The sequence below is a fragment of the Podarcis bocagei genome, assembly GCF_964188305.1.
Source record: "Podarcis bocagei genome assembly, chromosome: 8".
Classification (NCBI taxonomy): domain Eukaryota; kingdom Metazoa; phylum Chordata; class Lepidosauria; order Squamata; family Lacertidae; genus Podarcis; species Podarcis bocagei.
The window spans coordinates 38,680,081-38,701,906 of NC_138133.1; the positions used below are offsets into that span (position 1 = coordinate 38,680,081).

At 41.4% G+C, this 21,826-nt stretch overlaps 1 protein-coding gene across 3 annotated transcripts in view; it reads left to right on the forward strand.

Annotated features, from left to right (window-relative positions):
- RTTN (rotatin) overlaps positions 1 to 21,826 on the forward strand; it is a 107,789-nt gene that overhangs the window by 38,587 nt on the left and 47,376 nt on the right. For all 3 annotated transcript variants that reach the window (XM_081205516.1, XM_081205517.1, XM_081205515.1), the window contains exons 29-34: positions 221 to 349; positions 1,584 to 1,688; positions 4,300 to 4,458; positions 6,564 to 6,635; positions 11,883 to 12,075; positions 14,450 to 14,532. In XM_081205516.1, coding sequence (XP_081061642.1) covers positions 221 to 349; positions 1,584 to 1,688; positions 4,300 to 4,458; positions 6,564 to 6,635; positions 11,883 to 12,075; positions 14,450 to 14,532 — 741 coding nt within the window. The remainder of the gene's footprint in view (positions 1 to 220; positions 350 to 1,583; positions 1,689 to 4,299; positions 4,459 to 6,563; positions 6,636 to 11,882; positions 12,076 to 14,449; positions 14,533 to 21,826) is intronic.

A 21,826-nucleotide genomic window follows, 5' to 3' on the forward strand; every position in this document is an offset into this window, starting at 1 on the left:
TAGATTATAAAGTGTGAACGAGAGTTGCTTGACACAGGAACAGGATTTAGAAATGTCTGCTTATAAAACTGCTCTTGAAAACGGCATGGGAAAGTGTCTATTTAGTGAAGTTAAAAACCTGTTGTGTTTGTGGGTGCCATTGACTCACATCTGCAATTCAGCTTACATGCATCAGAATGTAGTTTGCGGTTAAGCTGCCGTTCTATGTTTTTCTTTCCAGGTCATCTCATCTTTTTATGTCGAATGGGGAGGAAATGCCATGTCTTTCATGGGGAAAGGTGTCACAAAGAGCGCCATCCTTTGTTTGCTTCACTTGTCCCATGAAATGATGTCTCAGGCTCCAAATGCGGTAAGAGGAATAACAGCGGCCCTTGTCTCTTAGCTTAAGCTACTCGGATAACGTGCAGTTACTGACAGTTCTAATTAGCTGTCAACTCTGTGCACCACCAGTACTCTGTGATAGCAGATTTGCATTTCAATGGGTGCATTTGTTATTGGGGTCCTTGGTAAACAATTGTAAGTCTGAGTGTTAACATGAGCACCGTGGTCAACCTTTGCTTCTTCAAGCTGTATACAAGTGCGTTCATGGAACAAAAAACCATCCTTAGTTTCCAGACAGGAATGTGTTGCTTCAGTAGCATCCAAGTGAGGCCATAACGGTTGTAGGGAGGAGAAGAATCAGTGTATTAAAAATGTTTTTCAGAAGATGGTTCGATTATATACTTGGTGATATTAATATTCATTTATAGAATGTGGGGCACAACTTGTTTAATATACGTAGTTTATGTGTTCTTTGCCCTATACTAAAATCAACTGGAGTGGAAGTAGGAAAGGGTAAACCTTGGAAACTAGTACTGGGTTTCCCAAACTTGGGTCTCCAGCTGTTTTTGGACTACAACTCCCATCATCCCTAGCTGGCAGGACCAGTGGTCAGGAATGAAGGGAAATGTAGTCCAAAAACAGCTGTAAACCCAAGTTTGGGAAACCCTGGTGTTTTCCAACCCCTACATGGCCTGGTAGGGGTCTAGCTCCTCAACCCCCAAGAAATAAATATTGAGATCCCAATTAAGACTTGGAATAAATAACAAGAAAATTGTTTCCCACTGCAATGTCACTCCTATACTGGAGGAAGTTAGGCTAGAGCAGCTGAGCATTTCAGCTCCTTGCAATTTTCTACTCTTCCCTTGGCATGAAATTGTATTTCCAATCTAGTCTGTTCAGCAGTGACTTTTCAGCCCGAGCAGCTCAAATGACTCTTGGCATTCATGTGGCTCAGACAGGTTTAAAGTTTGAATAGTTAGTTGTGTGTCAAATGAAAATTCTGCATTGTAACCAACAAGTAGCAATTGAGGACTATTTATTTAATTTCCTTCCAAGATACCATTATCAGATTACACATGGCCTTACTGTATCTTATGGTGCCCTTACCATTGGGATAGAGTCTCCTGTCTTTGCTCCTTATTGTGGGTAGTACCTTAAAAGTGTACACTAATGCACAATGTTAAATGCTGGAATAAATAATAACTAGATTGTGTAATATGAAGGCTACCTTAAGGTTAAGGATTCATCTGTTTATCTTTTAGGACTGGATACCTCTCTGGTTCTTGCCATATAACAGTGAAGAACAAGTTGTTTCTCGGCAAGGCTTGGCTTGGCTGATTCCATTATGGGTAGACAGAGATCCAGAGGTCAGTAAAACTCTCACTGTTGCTTCATGTTTGCAATACAACAAATATGATGATGTTGTCCAATCCTCACAAGGTCAGTTCTGCATTTTTCATGGCAAGTGTACCATTGCTGCCTGGCAAGTTTGAGCAGCCAACTTTCCTCCCAACCTTGGAGGTGTGGAGGCAGATGAAGATTGTCCCAGCAGTTCTGTGGTGATTTAGTGGATGCTCAGTACAGAATGAAATGCTCTGCCCTCTGGAATCATAAGAGCCTTGGCAGGGAAGGTGTATTGCGCTGTGCTAAAATTGGGAGAAAATTCCATGCATTGCTTCCACTGGAGTACAAGTAGTGTTGCACCCATCCTGCTTTGTCTCATGTCCAACTCTCCTCCTGTATAGCAGGGGGTAGGGAAACTGATTTACGTCAAGGACGACATTCAAACCATTAAATTTCCCCCCACTATCCTTCTCTCCCTCTGGATTCTTCCTACTTGAAGGTTGGGGTGACTGTTTGGTGACTGGAATTACTTTGTGGTTTCAACGTGAACTGTTATAGTAGGAAGCTGACACCAAGGAGCTTCACAACCAGTTGTACACTCACCTGTACTACAGCAGGTCTCCCAAGTCCCACTTGTAAAGATGCCCAAAGGACTTGACTGAATAATTGCAACATGTTGACAAGCTGTATTATGGCATCTGTCAGTATTAATGAACACTGTATGCAAACTTGTTAATTGCACACAGCTAATAGTTAACTCATATAAGCTTTCTTTCATCCTCTGGCACCTGTAGTATTTTTGATGCGGCTTTTGGCGCTTAACAAATTGCTCAACCCTGGAGGATAACAACAATGGGTAATGAAGGCTAAAGGCTGTACATTTTGCTTCTTGAAACATTTGTCCCCTGGGTAAATTGAACATGGGAGAAAAGGGAGATGACAGCAGAGGAAAATATCAATTTTTCATAGCAATATATGTTTTTTTTCAAGAGACAAGAAAAGTGGGGAGGGCAGAGGTGAAATAATTTCTTCCGTTCCAACAGTACCTTAGCTACTTATAAACTAAGTTGGCATTCAAGAGAATAGCTGCTGTTAACAGCTTCTTTTGCCTTTCAGTGCAAGGATCAATATGAGAAACATGAACTGCAGAACAAAAGCCTCTTTCACCTTTTCTGCTATAATACATTGCCTATTTCTGCCAAAAGGAATTTTGCATATTTTGCTGCAGGATAAGCCAGCCACCTCTCGCAGATGGCAGTGTCATTGTTCACCTTAAGGGGCTCCTCATCCATTCTTCCTAAGCATAGTAATCTCCTGTTTGTGGGAAGAAAAACCAGGCATTCCATTTTCTTACACATAGCAATGCATCTATGCATCCACAGTTGTTCAGTTTTTCTACCCCCCTCAAAAAAAACAACCCCCCCTCAAATTCTATTGAAATGATGATGATGATGATAATTATAATAATAATAATAATTTTATTATTTCTACCCCGCCAACTCTGGGTGGCTTCCAACCGAATATTAAAAACAATAAAGCGTCAAACTTTAAAAACTTCCCTACACAGAGCCGCCTTCAGTTGTCTTTTAAAAGTGAAATAGTTGTTTATTGCCTTGACATCTGCTGGGAGGGCGTTCCACAGGGCGGGTGCCACTACCGAGAAGGCCCTTTGCCTGGTTCCCTGTAACCTCACTTCTCGCAGTGAGGGAACCTCCAGAAGGCCCTTGGCGCTGGACCTGGATCTGGGCTGAATGATGGGGGTGGAGACGCCCATCTGGTAAAACATCTGAGAGCTTTGTTTTGAGCAGTTCTGTTCTTAGAATTCTTTGCAAGTTTTGGGGTGGGGATGGTGCAAGTTGACATTAGGTCTTAAATCAGGGTCGCCAACCTTTTAAGGCGCATGGGTACATTTGCAAACTGGGGAAACTCATGGACACTGCACATGCACAACAGTGAAACAGACACCATGGCATATTCTGTTGGCTACAAGAGGATTCGGCTCTCAAATGTAATTTCAGCAGAGGAAGGGGTGGGAATCTCAAGGGCACCATAAAATGTATCCGTGGGCATATTGGATGCTATACTAGAATGATTATCTAAAATATAATTGGACAGTAGTCACTGTTCAGCAGTTTCTTGAATGAAGGGTGCTATCTTTCCTTCTTGATCTTAGAATAATTCAGTCAAGAAACAGATTTCCCCCCATGCTATTTTAACAATAGTATGGAGGAAAAGGAAGACAGGACAAAGGTGTGGGGGTTTTTTTTTTATATTAGTCTTACCGATTCAGTAAATGAATGAATGGTTTTGTGTTCACCTTACATGCATTACTATTACTGTATCAAACATTACCGTATTGTACCTTTTAAAACTTTGCTTGTCCTACATACTTTTACGAGCAAGTTTTACATTTCCATAAACTGTTAGGTCTTTGTGACCTAACTTTTTATTAAAAATATTCCATAACAGCCTTGAGGCAAAATGTTTTAAAACCAGATGATTGGTTTTAAGAATCAATTTGCAGTTTTTCAAGAAACTTCTAAATGGTGGGGAACGTGGTCTAAAATGCAATGTGGAGGTTGGAGAAAAGTTGGATTTTAATGTGTAAATGGTTTTGATTTTCGTTAATTCTAGGTAAAGTTCACCTCCCTCGCCATAGGATCAGCACTTACATCCCTCGAAGTAGGCTGCTTTGCGTTGGCTGAAAGCTGCCAGAACATATCAGGAGGCTTGTGGGGAACGGTGATTAACATCCTGCTGGACCAGTCTGAATGCAGCATGGTCCGAAGAGAGGTATGTAAATTCTGTTCCCTGTAAAAATGTGTTTTTTTTAATAGTTCTCTCAAGTTCTCTTACAGCACACTCCTTTAGGTGTCTACTCAAAAGTGACTCTCATTGAGTTCAATAGCACTTAGTCTAAGATAAGTGGATACAAGGTTGCAATCATTTATGTCACTTTCTCGGAACAAGCACTACTTGACTTGTTCTGTAATTTTCTTATTGTGGAAACTTCGAGATAACTTTGATGTGCTTGTAAAATTGCATGGAATCCAATAAATGTGTATCATCTCTTCCTTCACACTCCCCATTTGAGCCTGTGTATTGAGTACTGAAGATTATGAAGAGGAGGAAGGAATACCCAACATCAGCAAAACAAGATTGTGTGCACAGATATTTTCTGCTTTTGTCATCTGAAACCTAAATACAATTTAAGTGAAACTAGGGCAGGTTCACATTTAGACTTTTAAACTGAGTTTGAACAGTTCTCCCTCTGTCAGTGTCATGGTCCACCCTGGGCGCTCTGATTCTGATCTGGAGCACTTGAGGATGGGGAGTCAGAAAGGAAGAGGGGTGCAACAGAGCCTGCTTGATGAAGAACCCCCACCCTGCACCCAGAATTCAAAGGAGGGAGACCCAGGGGCTGCCCCTTCCCAGACTGTGGAGGATGATGGAGGAACAGAGTTCAGACTTCTGTAACAGAATGGTTCCGAAGATCTCTCCCAAGGAGAGATGGCACATCAAAAGTGGAGACTCATCTCCCTCAATGAAGGGAGGGTGGCATGCTTGCAGAGACAGTAAGTTGCACAAGTGGCCAATCCTTCTCCACATCTGTTTAAAGCTTGGCAGGAAGATGGGGAAACTATTCATCGACCCTATAAGAGCACCAGGGCTAGATTCTGCTCTTTCGTAGATGCATAATTTGTTCTGTTGGACTGCCATAATAAAAGTTTACTTCTCTATGTACAAGTAAACACCTCTGTTGCCTGGTTTTGGACGGGGGCCAGGACAGGCTTGTTCATCCCCTTTGAAGTACAATCTTGCATAGTGTTGGTTCTCTTTCTGAGAGACCACCATTCTAAGACTATTTAGAGTGTATCTAGGTATGCGAAGGCAAAGTGGTAGAAAGCGTGCTTTGTTTGGGTGTGCCTGGAAGCAGTGTCTAAAAGTACCATGTTCCCTGATTGGCTTAAGACACTTCATAGGGTTGGATTCAGTGTAGCTGCTGTAGCACTATGGTGAACATATGGAATGACGAATCATTCTCACCCCTCTCCTCCTCCCACCCCACTCCCCTAAATCTCTTATGGGGGTTCTCCCAGCCCTCTGGAGTATATCTGGTGATGCTGTGGGGCACACACAGGAGGAGAGGGGTTAGTTGAATATCACCTATAACCTACATTGATGGTCACTTCAAAACAGGTCAGTTGAATCCCAAACTCAGTTCAGTTTTGCTCTTTTTTAAAAAAGAGCAAAATTCCTGCTGTTATAATGGCATTTTATATACGTCAGGTAGAATTTATTATGCTGAATGTTTCGGCGTTTTATTTTTTAAATTTCATTAAAGAAGCTCTTCAGCTATTGGTCACACTTCTTTATTTTGTGATTCAAAGCAGACATCCTCACTGAAACGTAGAGGAACAAACATGAATTCTCATAATTTTCCCAACACAGTGGAAGCCTACTGTTTCTGCACTATGTAAACAAACAAGGTTAGACATGATAGAAAAGAAAGTAATACACAGAAATCAATTTTCAGAAAACCTTAGTAATTAAAGAAAATTATACTAAAAATAAGTCAAGTACATGCAGTTGTGTATTTTCTGTGTAATGGATGTTTCAGCTATTCATGCTTTGTCCTCAGTGAAAATTTATCCTAAAAATAAAATGGCACTTCCCCCTCCCTCAACTTGACAAGACAGCATAACATTTGATTTTTTTAAAAATGACTCACTGAGTAATCAAAATCCAAATAGCTTCTGAATTCCTTAAAATAGAAGGTGGAAGTGGCCTGAACATTACTTTTGATGATAATAGTGTATATCTGAAACAGCCTTCTTGTCTTCAATTATTTAGCTGCAGCCAGGTGGCACTGTTGATGTTTGATTTTTCTTTTGCAGGCTGCATTTATTCTTCAGAATCTTCTGGTGATTCCACTGCCCACTGAAGAGGTTAAAGACTCTATTTGGCAGGTGACTAGTTGACTTGATGTGTTTCCATTGCTCATCAATATAATTGCGTCCAATATTTTATAACCTTGTTAGAGGAAAGAAAAGGGTACAAGCTGCTTTAGATGTACTTTAGAAGTGAAAATAATGAACATTCTTACCCTGTTTTCAGTAAAGATTGGGACAAGCAAAACAATTCTTCCACCAACATTCTTTCTCTACTGGACAAAACCAAAATATCATCGTTCTCAAATTATTCTAGCCTTACAGAGTGGACTTGCAATTTAACCTAGGGCTTCAGCTAGTTAAAGAACACTGCCAATTTCACTTGCTTTTAATATGAGGGATGTATTTAATCTTTTTCCCCATTACCATAATGGGATCAAAGTGTGTGACTTATGTTTTGAGAGATGATGGATGTAATTTGTTGATGCATTTTATTTTACAGTATTTGTTTTTCAACTATGATGGTTTTAAGAGATGTTCACAACAGCAAAGTCTGATGTGTGGGTTGATGATACTGCCCTCACAATTACCCTGAACCAATAAGGTGCATGCAAACATTGGAAAAAAATGTTTCTGGAATATTGCTGTCCTGCTTGTCTGAGAGAATTCCTGAGATGAGAGAAACAAGTGTCCTCTTTAAAGCTGACTGCAAAATACTAGGTGCCATTGTGGGATCAAATGATGGTGCCATGTGGCTCCTGCCTCTGCCTCCCTCAAAGTCAGAGGCAGAAAATGGGAGGTACAATGGAAGAGGAATTGTTTGAAGCCCTTTTCTTAGATCACCAGATGTTGTTGCTCTGAGCCATGGGTAGGCAAACTAAGGCCCAGGAGCCGGATCTGGCCCAATCGCCTTCTAAATCTGGCCTGCAGACGGTCCGGGAATCAGCGTGTTTTTACATGAGTAGAATGTGTGCTTTTATTTAAAATGTGTCTCTGGGTTATTTGTGGGGCATAGGAATTCGTTCATTTTATTTTCAAAATATAGCCCGGCCCCTCACAAGGTCTGAGGGACAGTGGACCGGCCCCCTGCTGAAAAAGTTTGTTGACCCCTGTGAGTCTGAGCAGATGGCGCCAGCTATTCCCAGCCCTTGCCACGGTGGGCATTAACTCTTGTGGGCATCTTGGGGGAGGAGGTCTCAGCCAGCTCCTCAGCCCTCTTGCTATTGTTGCTGCCTCACCAGCATCTTCAGCAACGGCTATGGGAAGAATGGGACACAGTCGGAAATAGAACACCCTATTTTTGGTCTCCCTGGGGCGGGACTTCCTCACATGGGCTGATGGCCAGCAGTTGTCTCTCCTGGCAATGCTCCCCTTAAAGGTAGTGGTAGCAAAGGGAAGCAGGAATTTACAGGTACTCCATGTACTAAAGAGCTTTTGGAATAATTGACTTTAAAGCATCCCTATATAGCAGCTCCAGGGACCCAGAAAGATTAGTTTGGGAAATGAAATTCCTGTTTGTAGGAGGGAACGATGCCAGCATGGATTAGTACAGAAAAAAATTGGTAAACTGCCTATTTGAGCTTGTCAGTTCTTTTGAAGCTGCATCTTAAGGCGTTTTTAATAGGTTTGTGAAATACCTTTTAAACATTTTGTGAATGCTTTTAAAAAGAACTGTTTCAATACTAAATGTATCCTTTTGATCATTTTTTAAAAAATGTATTGGATTCAAATAACCATGAGCAGAAAGGAAATAGCCACTGGCAGTGTGGTCTACCAGCACTTGTGCAGGCACCAATAACACTTTTCACAGCTTTGCAAGAGTAAAAGACGGACATCTTTGGGTTTCATTTCATCCCCACTTGGTGCTTTAAAATAAATGTAAAACAATCCTCCTGCGAGCAGGAGATATCAAGCCCTAGCCTTAAAATGGCTAAGTTCAAACACTTCTCTGTGGCCTAGATACTGTTGTGTGGCTTAGCCAAAGCAGGAGGATAAACTTGGCAGGAGTTATTTAGAACCTATTTCCCTGGGAGTTTCTTGCAACAAGCAGACCACTCTCCGTCTTGTACAGTAGATCCATAATTATGTGAATTGTATCTCTAGAACCTACTTGTTCTGGCAGAGTGAAGATAGATATTATTTTAACATTGAAAGATCAGTATAGTTCTGAAAACCTATATTAAATACCTCCATGGGATACTATTGAACTGACATAGGTTTTTCTTTAATGGAGTTCCAATTGCAGAAAAAGGAAGAACCATCATCGACAAAAGTGAGTTTTCCGGGAGCAAATAATTCATGCAGTTAATGAGTTTCGGGGCTTTTTTTATGGTCCAGAGCTGACTTTAAGCATATTTTTGACAGCAGGTTAAGACCTTCTCAGGCATTTGATGGAGTGTAATGAGTTATCCTGGCCTAAGACTGCTGATGTTTTTGCCATTTGCTATTCTTGATGTAATTCTATTTTTTGTTAGTGCATTAATTATTGCTGTTTTTAACTGTAATTTTATTCTGTTTGTAGGTTGCCTAGAGACTTTTTTATATTAGGTGACATCTGAATAATATAAATAATATATTTTAATATACATTCTATTTATAGCGTTGTAGCTTGTCTAATATAACCAATTAACTTGATTGCACAGAAAAGTTCACGTGTTCAGTGGCTTGTATCCTAAGATAAGTGAATATGGAGAAAGTGCCTGGAAGGTTCCCCTACCTGATGTTGGATTACTCTTCTTTCATGCCAGCAGCTCCCTGCACTCCACTTTGTCCAGAAGGCCCCTCTGATATGTCAGGAGCTGCAGGGAGGAGAAGAGGATGGAAAACTCCTTCCGTGGACTTTATGTTCACTTATCTTGGGATCCAAGCTGCTGGGAAGTTGGAAGACATTGGCAGGATCAGATGCATTGCAGAGTCTCTGTTGGATTCCTTCTCTAATGCTACTTTGCTCTCTTTCGTGGGGATGATCCCTACAATCAGTGTACAACCTCTATGTGGTACCTCGGGTTACAGACGCTTCTGGTTACATACGCTTCAGGTTACACACTCTGCTAACCCAGAAATAGTACCTCGGGTTAAGAACTTTGCTTCAGGATGAGAACAGAAATCGTGCCCTGAAGGTGCGGCGGCAGCAGGAGGCCCCATTATCTAAAGTGGTGCTTCAGGTTAAGAACAGTTTCAGGTTAAGAACGGACCTCCGGAATGAATTAAGTATGTAACCAGAGGTACCACTGTATACTCAGTGAACACTGTTTGTCATGGGTGGTCAGGAGTAGGGAGAGTATTTCTGTGTAAAGTTTAGAGCTTCTATATCCAGGCACATCTATTTTCCCCAGTTGCCATTCATGCATTTCAAAGGATTTTCAAATATACCAGAAGTGTCTTAGAAAGGGGTAGTTCAAAAGGAGCTCCTGTTTTTTCTTCTTCTTCATTTTAATAACAGAATATATTCAGGGTTGCTCCCTTACATTCCTGTAAAGGAGATTAAAAGATAATTGGACAGTTTTGAAGTAGCCGAGATGAGATTACACGCACTAAGGTTTAGAACTAAACTACCCATAATTATACTCATTCAATTTTAAGCAAGTTATTTCAATGGAATTACCATATATGTGTTCTGATAAGTAATTTATTGTGGGAAACATCTCAAAAGATGCTGATATATTCTTGACTAGTCTTTCAGGGATAGATGGTGCTACATTATGCTTGGCATACCCCCCCCCCCAGCCATTCCTGTAAACTGGCCCTTTTTAGCACCTGGATGATTGTAATTCAGGTTAATGTTTTACTGATAAGTTTTTACAGATACAATTGGCATAAGCAATAATATTATTATACTCTTGATTTAGTAGTAAACCGCTCTGGCACTCTGTGGTGTGAATAGGAATAGATTTCCTTATATTGATTTATAATCTATGGCCACTTGGCTCAAGACTTCCATGGGAAATCACAGTTTAAAAACATGAATAGATTTTAGTAAATCCAGTGATTTAAATCTTATCACAGATTGAACATATACAATTTTTCATTGGAGCTGTTGGTCTGGAACAAGTGTTGATACAAATGCCGTAATTGTAAAACAAATGTGTACCTGTATTTAGGATGATTTTACAAGAAACAAATTATTTGTCTGTAAGAGAGATTATGAAATCTGATATAATTTATCCTCCCCTCAGTTTTTCAGTATTTATTTAAATATGTTGATTAACATTGATAACTATGCAGTGATTTGGCTAAAAATAAAAAGGTTGATATATTATAGTTCTCTGCTTAAGCCAGTTTAGACTACACTTATCTCCATGGAGAATGTTGCAGAAAGGGAAGGGAACTTTATATGGTGTTATTTAGTGGTATACCAAATAGTACACAAGATAAGGAGATTAAAATGTTCACTGCTTTACCATCCCAGCAGTTATTTTTTTCTGTTATCACAGTTCAGTAGATTCTTAGCTTCCCTGCTTTTGAAATTGAAATCCTTTCTGCAGTCAATAAATCAGCACATGTAATCCCAAGTCATCAGATCACAAGATGTTATGTACTTTCAAGGTGACTGAAGTCACTGCACACACAGATTATAAGGTGTGACTGACTCCAGTGGGTTTTAGCACACCCCTGTGGCTGTGAAATGCTTGGCATAGAAATTGTAAATTGGCATCAATGGGGCCGAATATAAAAACTTTGACTCAATGTCATCACGCTTAGAAGTCAGCAGAATTCCCTGAGTAGGTAGTTGTCATGCTTGAGTCAATGAATGCACATTACTGACATCTTCTGCATGTAGATTCCCATCTTGTAATGTAAGTTTACTTAAAAAGAACTTCACAGAGTTATAAAACTTATTTTTTATTCTGATTGCATTTCATCTCAAACAAGTATTGAAGTTCTTTCTTACCCTGCACTGTGTTCAGCCCCACAAACAATCAGGTGTGAGGGTAGGAGTGTCGGGAGAGAATTATGCAAACTGTATAAATTAGCAGGATTTGCGTGATTTCCCCCAGACGTTAGTATTATGTTCAAATCTTTCATGAGTAAGAACGACAAGGAATGTCCTACCTCTGACCAGTTGAAACCCTGTTCAGCAGCTTCTCCGAGTCCCAATTCTCCTGGCATAAGTTGGCAGCAATTTTGTTGTTTAAAATGAAGCTGAGATTCTCAGAGATGAATTCTGTGGATATGCTTTCCTTCATTTTCAGTGATTCATGGCATTAACCCTTACTATTTCCCGCTCTGACGGAAGAGGTGTTCATTCTCATTGGTTGGGAATCAATGCTATGAGGGTCTTTTTAATGACTATATATTTTTATATATGTTACCCCCTTGCGCCAGGGACCTTGTGTGCATGATGAAGAATCTGGTCTATCTCTCACTGGAAAAACCGCCTTGCAGGCTCTGTTATATCATTGTCGCTTCTACGAGCATTTGAATGAGATGGTGAAACAGTGCTACTTAGGTCGATATACATTTGATCTGCATTGTTCCTTGGGAGGCAGCCAGGCAGCCGAAAAGAGTAGCATAAATGGTAAGTGACACTTCAAAGAATTCATTTGGTTTAAATTTCGGTTGCGGTTCTATGTGTTCTCAATACATTTTCGCCTTGTGATTTTTTGTTTCGTTCTGTGCGAGTCTTCTAAAAGTATTATCCTTTTGTGTCTCAAAGTTAAAATAGTCAGCCAGTCTCTTGAAAATATAATACCACATCATCTGGTTCAGTATCCGAGAAGCAATTATGAGGTTTTTAAATGTGTTCATAGTCAGAGGTGGAAGAAGCATATTAGAGATAGCCCATTCCTTCCTTCGTGAAGGATAAATAATGGGCTGTAGGAGAAATGTAAAAAGAAAACAGAAATCTAATTAGAACATCAAGAAGGATGAATCTCCAGTACAATGGCGAGAATTTGAAAAAGGCAGTACGTGGGTTGTTATGACTATGTGCAAGCATTTCACTTTTCTGTTTCTAAGCGGTTGTCTTAGTGATGCCCTGTGAATAATTCCATATTGGGGATAGCGAAACAGGCTACTTCCAGATCATAGAAAGCGTTGCTAACACTCCATAGGGAATGAAGTCTGCTTCATAGGCACACTTTTGAAGTCCATGTGCTGAAACATAGAAAATGCTAATGCAGCGAAGTGTGTGCTTGGAAACATATGTATCCTACAGATACGCTCTTCAGAGAACCAGACTGGCTGCAACTCCCTGTGGAGGGCCCACTTGGTGGTGACCCTGGTTTTCTTGCTATGTCACGTGGGGCAACAGCAGTGTGAGCCTTCTGGCTTTGCTGCTTTGCTCAGTTTGAAAAACAGCTTGCTTTCCACTGTGGTGGGATGGGAAGTAGTGAGCTGTTGCCTAAATCAATATATCAGGGACGTGTGCTTGTAAAGAATAGTGGGGGTGTTGATTCCTTAATAAGGCCCATAGGATGAATTTATGTGAGGATTCATGATGCCTGATTCACGGTTGAGCTTCAGCACTTAAGATTTTGAAGCATTGGGGAAAGCTGAGAGGAAGAAGCTAGATTAGAAAGCAGTTCTTCCTTGAAATTTATTTCCCCCTTTCAATTCCCCCCATCCCCAGGAGTTAGAAGGAAAAATATTGAATTCCAATGTGGAATGCCTTGCAGTCAATTTTTATTTTATTTTATTATTTTATTTTATTTTATTTCTGTTGTCAAAAACAAGCAACAAGTTTTTATAGCTACGGGTCAGCCATTTTTGGCTAGCCAAGCCACAAAATTGGCATTGCTTGGACCTGATCTGACAGATTTGCAGCCAGGGAATTTCAGGTACTTTAGCATCACTGCCCAAGGAACTCCCTACCGTCTTTCTTACTAGGAAGTGGGTGAAGAGTTGCCAGAGTGGCCATTCTGTGGCCGAGGGGCTCCAGATACCACTTCCAACCTTTCTTCCTCTCGGAGCTGGCGAGGAAGCAGGGTTCGTTGTGCAACGACCAGAATAATCTCTGCTCATTTTCTAAAGCTTTAAGGCTGAAAAGAAGGCTGGTCGAGGGCACAGTTGCCATGGTGAGCAAAAAATGTGGAAGCCTATTTCTAGCCCTTATGGCTGTGAAACATAACACAAAAATTGGATGTGAACAAAAATCAGGACAGTTTATTGCAGCTTGGCGGAGGCAAGCAGTGGGAAGAAGAACTCGAAAGTTCTCAGTTACTGATTGATTAGTTCTTTCCTGTGGCTCCAGAACCTGATCACTTCATAAGATCAAACTGGAACCCATCAGCTTACTTGTCACACTTTTTAGTCATATTGATTAATAAATGGAACAGAGAATTTGCAAAATCACTCTAATCAATGTAGTTTCAACATAGATTTATGCTATATGTATTCACCCACCCCCGAAGCATAGCTCTATGTTGTCTAATGGCTTCTGTCTACCCTGTTCTACAGCAAAATACCTGTGTTTTGCAGTTTGTGGAATGTTTGAGAGATTCTTCCCTTTTGTTCTTAAAAAAACAAAGGGATTAGTGTCATTTTTCTTTGCTAATGGATTCACCAGCAAAGCAAGAGGTGAGCATATAATTTAGTGGTTCTTGAACTTCTTTCTCTGGGCCACACTTTCAGAATAAAAAAATTTGCTTGTGCCGTTTTGATTTTTTAATTGATAAGAAATTCTTCGGAAAACAAACAAAAAAACCAACTCGTAGCAGTGCTTGATTTTGAAAATATAGCCTTCTATATTCTGTATGTATATATAGATAGATATAGATAGACAGATAGATACTATACTACACTGAAATATTTAAATGTTTCCTTGATTGTCCTTGCCACACTTGCCATCCTCTCCTGCTACACCAGTGTGGTGCATCACACCCTTTGAGAACCACTGATACAAGGTGTTTTAAAAGGCTGCCTTTTTCTCTCTTCTTCCCCACCCCCTCCAGATTTTGACGATTCACTTTCTCTCTGGAGAGTTGTATCTACTCAAAGTCAATCTCCAAGTTCGCAGTCAACCTCTGACACTGTGGTGAGTTCTAAAATGACAAGTTACCACTGTAAGGGGAGCTCAATACTGTTTAATTGGATTGTTGGAAAAACAGAGGTCCCATTTTCCAGGTAACACGTTTCTGCCGCTTGTTTCACTTACACAACCGCAGCTTTGTGTGCTTGGCTGGGAACAATTAATAAAACAGAAAGTAGGTGGGGTGGGCCAAAAGATGGGCCAGTGGGTGGTCTGGGTGCAGCTAGGCCCCCTCTCCCTACAACCTTCCTTCTCTGCTTTTCTGTGGGGCTGGACTGGGCTCCTCTGTTCAGGGTGAGAGAGCGGCAGCAGCAGCTACAGGAAGCAGCTGAGCAGCAGCAAGGAAAACTCAGCACACAGAGAGAGACCTGTTAAGAGATCCAGTACTGTAAGCAAGCTGGAGGGTTTAACAGCTCCCTTTGAGTTGGGTTTTCTAAATAGAAATGTGTTAACTGTGTTGCTGTCTTGTAAAAAATAAATAAATAAAAATGTCCACAAATAGCTTTATCTTCCATAGACAGGCTGCTGTGTCATATATGACATATCAAGAGCCCCCCCCCCAAAAAAAAACCATTTTCACCTGCTCGCCTGGAGGCAATTCTTATTCACCAGTGGTGCGAAGAATTTGCATGTGTATTGTGAGTGTTCTGGTTTAGATACTGGAAAATTTCTATGTTCAGCCTCCATCCCACTGGCAAGCCATTATTGGAAAAGGCTTAGCTGGTGCAAGAAGCTAACAAGACTTATTTTTATAAGTAGCTGAAATTATTATTGATTTTTTATGTATCTTAAGACCTTGTTTCCCTTGAACTCTAAAAATCCAAAACATCCAAGTAGCACAATTTAGGAATAAAGAACTCTGTAACTCTGTGATGTTTTCTGGGAGTAAGTCCTTTTCACTAAAAATCCCTGAAAAATCTAGTTTATTATATCCCATCCTTCTGTTTTTAATTATGTAAATTACTAACAGCGCAAGCTGATGCTGGGCAGAGCCAGCTATTTTTATATACCTAACCATTGAAGTGATAGAGGTAATTGCTTTAAATTTAGGCTGCATTTCGGAGATCAGTGAACACAATTGGGTTTGTTCTTCCCTCCCCCTCCCCCCCGCATTAATTCTTTCTGTTCACACATGGTGCTCTTTGGATTCCAGCAAATGAAAGTTGCCCATTAGTAGAAGCATGCGACTCTCAACCTCAGGGTTGTGAGTATGATCCCCATGTTGGGCAAGAGATTCCTGCATTGCAGGAGGTTGTAGTATATGACCCTCATGGTCCTGTCCAACTCTGATTCTATGAAAATATATATATATATATTCATAGAATCAGAGTTGGACAGATTATATATATATATATATATATATATATATGCAGGTTTTGGTGTTTTCGGGTATCTTCCCGTGTAAGAGTTGGGGTGTCTAGGCGACGTTTCGACGAGGTCTCACTCGTCATCTTCAGGCTGGTGCTTTCGGCTTCTTGTTACTAGAACAGAGCAGGATCTCAGTGTTTGAGTTCCTATAAATACTGTGGAGGGGGTGTGGTGTATAGCCTCCAACGTTCTGGGCAGAGAGGAAGTTCCCAGGTTATTGTGCCTTTTCTTCTTTTGTTCATTAATTACTTGAGGGATATCTTGAGTGATTTCTTGAGTGATATTCTGAGTACCACTTAGGAGGGTCATTAGGTGTGGATTAGTTGCTAAAGCTTTCGTGTCTTGACCTCTTGAGCTTGTGAAGAGTTTTTCTGAGTTTTTCTGAGAAGAGTTTTTCTGAGAAGATGGCTGTACTGCACTTAGTTGTGCTCTGGCTTGGCTTCGTGTATAGGGGCGAGCTGTGGTTTTGTGCCCTGTGCCAGCCAGATCTGTGTAGGAATTGCAGGGGGGTGCAGCATCCGGAGGTGCCACTATGGTTTGGCTACTGGATGGTATCTGTAATTTATCTGTGGAGAGGGTCTGGGTTTGGGTCTGGTGTGGTTGATTGGAGATGGCGTTCTGTGTGCCTCTGGTTCTGGTGTCGGTTTTTGTGGGGAGGGCTAATTTCCAGATGTCTGGCAGGCGGGACGTGTCGTCACGCTTGTTCATGTTGTGAGGGTGTTTCTCTATCTCGATGGCTTCCATGATTATTCTCTTGTGGTGATGTTCCATGTTAAAGAGCAATTTGGAATCTGCAAAATTAATTTCGTGTCCTGTTTCTTTCATGTGTTGGTAAAGAGAGGAAGTTTTTTCTTCTTTTTTGACGGCATTCTTGTGTTCTGCGATACGTGCATTTATTCGTCTGTTTGTTTGTCCAATGTACGTGGCTGGGCAGACTTTGCAGGGTATTTCATAGACCCCTTGGTTTTCTAACTGGATTTTATCTTTTGGGTTTCTGAGGATATTGGCTATTTTTTGGTTGGTGCAAAAGGCTGTTTTGATATTGTGTTTATGGAGGATTTTGCTAATTTTATCTGTGGTGCCCTTGATATAAGGAAGGAGGGCCATGCCATTGTTTTCTTCTGTGTCTTGGTTTTTTGGGGGTGTTTCTTTTTGGATTAGCTTCGTAACCCTGTTTTGCTGGTATCCGTTGGCGATTAACACATTTGAGAGATTCTGTAACTCAGTTGTCAAGTGGTCTTCGTCAGCCAGGCGTTTGGTTCTGGAGATGAGAGTCTTGGCTACGGAGTTTATTTGTGCAGGGTGGTGGTGTGATTGTGCATGTAAGTAGCGGTTGGTGTGTGTTTTTTTCCGGTAGATAGTGTGTCCTAGGGAGCCATCAGGTTTTTTGTAGATTAGGACGTCAAGGAAGGGAAGTTGGTTGTTGGCTTCTATTTCCATAGTGAATTGTATTTTGGGGTGTAGGCTGTTGAGATGTGTGAGGAAGCTATCTAGTTTTTCCTTCCCGTGTGGCCAAATTACAAAGGTGTCGTCAACATATCTGAGCCAAAGTTTGGGTTTGTGTTCTGACTTGTCTAAAGCATTGGTTTCAAAGTGTTCCATGTACAGATTTGCGATGACCGGTGAGAGGGGTGATCCCATAGGTGCTCCTTCTATCTGTTTGTATCTTTGTCCATTGTGGATGAAGTACGTGTTGGTTAGGCAGTGGTTGGTCAGGTCCAGGATGTATTCGGGGGGATTGTATTTGTTTTGAATGGCTGTCAAGGCTTCATTAATGGGCACTTGTGTGAAGAGAGATACAACATCGAAGCTCACAAGTAGGTCATCGGGATGTAGGTTTTGCTTCTTTATTGTTTCTATGAACTGGAAGGAGTTTGTAACGTGTGAAGCGATAGATTCTGCATAGGGCTGAAGTTGCTTAGCGAGAAATTTAGCGAGATTTTGTAGAGGTGAGCCTATGGAGCTGACTATTGGTCTGAGTGGTGTTCCTTCTTTGTGTATCTTGGGGAGACCGTAGAGTTTGGGGCATCTGGATGATTTTTCTCTGGGGATGATTCTTAGCTGGATTTCTTCACTGATAGGAGAGGCTTTTATTTTGGATTTGGTGGTTTTTTCCAGATAGGTGGTGGGATCTGTTTTTATAGGTTGGTAGGTAGGGTCTTGGAGTAGATTTGATAGTTTTGCTTGGTAGTCCGATGTGTTCATCACAACAGTGGCATTACCTTTGTCTGCTGGGAGAATGATTATGTTGTTGTCTTTCCTCAGGTTGGTGAGTGCTTTCTCACTCACCAACTAATCTAATCACTCGCTAATCTACAAAAAACCTGATGGCTCCCTAGGACACACTATCTACCGGAAAAAAACACACACCAACCGCTACTTACATGCACAATCACACCACCACCCTGCACAAATAAACTCCGTAGCCAAGACTCTCATCTCCAGAACCAAACGCCTGGCTGACAAAGACCACTTGACAACTGAGTTACAGAATCTCTCAAATGTGTTAATCGCCAACGGATACCAGCAAAACAGGGTTACGAAGCTAATCCAAAAAGAAACACCCCCAAAAAACCAAGACACAGAAGAAAACAATGGCATGGCCCTCCTTCCTTATATCAAGGGCACCACAGATAAAATTAGCAAAATCCTCCATAAACACAATATCAAAACAGCCTTTTGCACCAACCAAAAAATAGCCAATATCCTCAGAAACCCAAAAGATAAAATCCAGTTAGAAAACCAAGGGGTCTATGAAATACCCTGCAAAGTCTGCCCAGCCACGTACATTGGACAAACAAACAGACGAATAAATGCACGTATCGCAGAACACAAGAATGCCGTCAAAAAAGAAGAAAAAACTTCCTCTCTTTACCAACACATGAAAGAAACAGGACACGAAATTAATTTTGCAGATTCCAAATTGCTCTTTAACATGGAACATCACCACAAGAGAATAATCATGGAAGCCATCGAGATAGAGAAACACCCTCACAACATGAACAAGCGTGACGACACGTCCCGCCTGCCAGACATCTGGAAATTAGCCCTCCCCACAAAAACCGACACCAGAACCAGAGGCACACAGAACGCCATCTCCAATCAACCACACCAGACCCAAACCCAGACCCTCTCCACAGATAAATTACAGACACCATCCAGTAGCCAAACCATAGTGGCACCTCCGGATGCTGCACCCCCCTGCAATCCCTACACAGATCTGGCTGGCACAGGGCACAAAACCACAGCTCGCCCCTATACACGAAGCCAAGCCAGAGCACAACTAAGTGCAGTACAGCCATCTTCTCAGAAAAACTCTTTACAAGGTCAAGAGGTCAAGACACGAAAGCTTTAGCAACTAATCCACACCTAATGACCCTCCTAAGTGGTACTCAGAATATCACTCAAGTAATCACTCAAGATATCCCTCAAGTAATTAATGAACAAAAGAAGAAAAGGCACATTAACCTAGGAACTTCCTCTCTGCCCAGAACGTTGGAGGCTATACACCACACCCCCTCAACAGTATTTATAGGAACTCAAACACTGAGATCCTGCTCTGTTCTAGTAACAAGAAGCCGAAAGCACCAGCCTGAAGATGACGAGTGAGACCTCGTCGAAACGTCGCCTAGACACCCCAACTCTTACACGGGAAGACACCCGAAGACACCAAAACCTACATTCCTGTACCCGTGAAAATCTACGAAAGCAAATATCTCACCTCTACGGGGAGGAAACCTTCCAGCTGACAAGAACCTACGAGAAACTAGAAATCCGAAGAGCCACCATCTTATGTGATCTCTTGTTCCTACGCAACTGCCGAGACAACAACTTAATTCCCACATGCCTCCAACTTAAATTCCACTCTAAAACCCCAGCTACCGAAAGGATCCTGAAACGAACTGAACTATCCCTAATCAGAAACGAACTACATAAGAAAAGATACCTACTAAACCAAACCAACAAAGATCTGCTCACTCTTCACCTCAAACTCTGTAACAAAATCCACCCTGCACTCTGGGACAAATGCAAACAACTAGCCGTTTGGAGAGCTGAAACAGAGTCCTCACATAAGACAGACATACACACCAACAAACTCCACAAACTAGAGAAACGCCAGAAGCCCAGCCACCCTCCACAACAACCCATGAAACAAACAGTACATAACATATCAGACAGGATCCTCACCTCAACTGAAACCAAAGTACTCTCCAAAGGTTTCAACTTTGCAGTCGCCCCGAGACGCATCCCCACGGAAAACATCATATGCGGAGTCGAAGCTAGCCTAACCAAAATCAACCCAGATGAAGCCAATAAAATCAGACTTGAAGTCACCAACATCCTCTGCTCCAGCAAACCACCCAGAAGCAATTTACACAAAGAAGAACAGAAAGCACTCACCAACCTGAGGAAAGACAACAACATAATCATTCTCCCAGCAGACAAAGGTAATGCCACTGTTGTGATGAACACATCGGACTACCAAGCAAAACTATCAAATCTACTCCAAGACCCTACCTACCAACCTATAAAAACAGATCCCACCACCTATCTGGAAAAAACCACCAAATCCAAAATAAAAGCCTCTCCTATCAGTGAAGAAATCCAGCTAAGAATCATCCCCAGAGAAAAATCATCCAGATGCCCCAAACTCTACGGTCTCCCCAAGATACACAAAGAAGGAACACCACTCAGACCAATAGTCAGCTCCATAGGCTCACCTCTACAAAATCTCGCTAAATTTCTCGCTAAGCAACTTCAGCCCTATGCAGAATCTATCGCTTCACACGTTACAAACTCCTTCCAGTTCATAGAAACAATAAAGAAGCAAAACCTACATCCCGATGACCTACTTGTGAGCTTCGATGTTGTATCTCTCTTCACACAAGTGCCCATTAATGAAGCCTTGACAGCCATTCAAAACAAATACAATCCCCCCGAATACATCCTGGACCTGACCAACCACTGCCTAACCAACACGTACTTCATCCACAATGGACAAAGATACAAACAGATAGAAGGAGCACCTATGGGATCACCCCTCTCACCGGTCATCGCAAATCTGTACATGGAACACTTTGAAACCAATGCTTTAGACAAGTCAGAACACAAACCCAAACTTTGGCTCAGATATGTTGACGACACCTTTGTAATTTGGCCACACGGGAAGGAAAAACTAGATAGCTTCCTCACACATCTCAACAGCCTACACCCCAAAATACAATTCACTATGGAAATAGAAGCCAACAACCAACTTCCCTTCCTTGACGTCCTAATCTACAAAAAACCTGATGGCTCCCTAGGACACACTATCTACCGGAAAAAAACACACACCAACCGCTACTTACATGCACAATCACACCACCACCCTGCACAAATAAACTCCGTAGCCAAGACTCTCATCTCCAGAACCAAACGCCTGGCTGACAAAGACCACTTGACAACTGAGTTACAGAATCTCTCAAATGTGTTAATCGCCAACGGATACCAGCAAAACAGGGTTACGAAGCTAATCCAAAAAGAAACACCCCCCAAAAACCAAGACACAGAAGAAAACAATGGCATGGCCCTCCTTCCTTATATCAAGGGCACTACAGATAAAATTAGCAAAATCCTCCATAAACACAATATCAAAACAGCCTTTTGCACCAACCAAAAAATAGCCAATATCCTCAGAAACCCAAAAGATAAAATCCAGTTAGAAAACCAAGGGGTCTATGAAATACCCTGCAAAGTCTGCCCAGCCACGTACATTGGACAAACAAACAGACGAATAAATGCACGTATCGCAGAACACAAGAATGCCGTCAAAAAAGAAGAAAAAACTTCCTCTCTTTACCAACACATGAAAGAAACAGGACACGAAATTAATTTTGCAGATTCCAAATTGCTCTTTAACATGGAACATCACCACAAGAGAATAATCATGGAA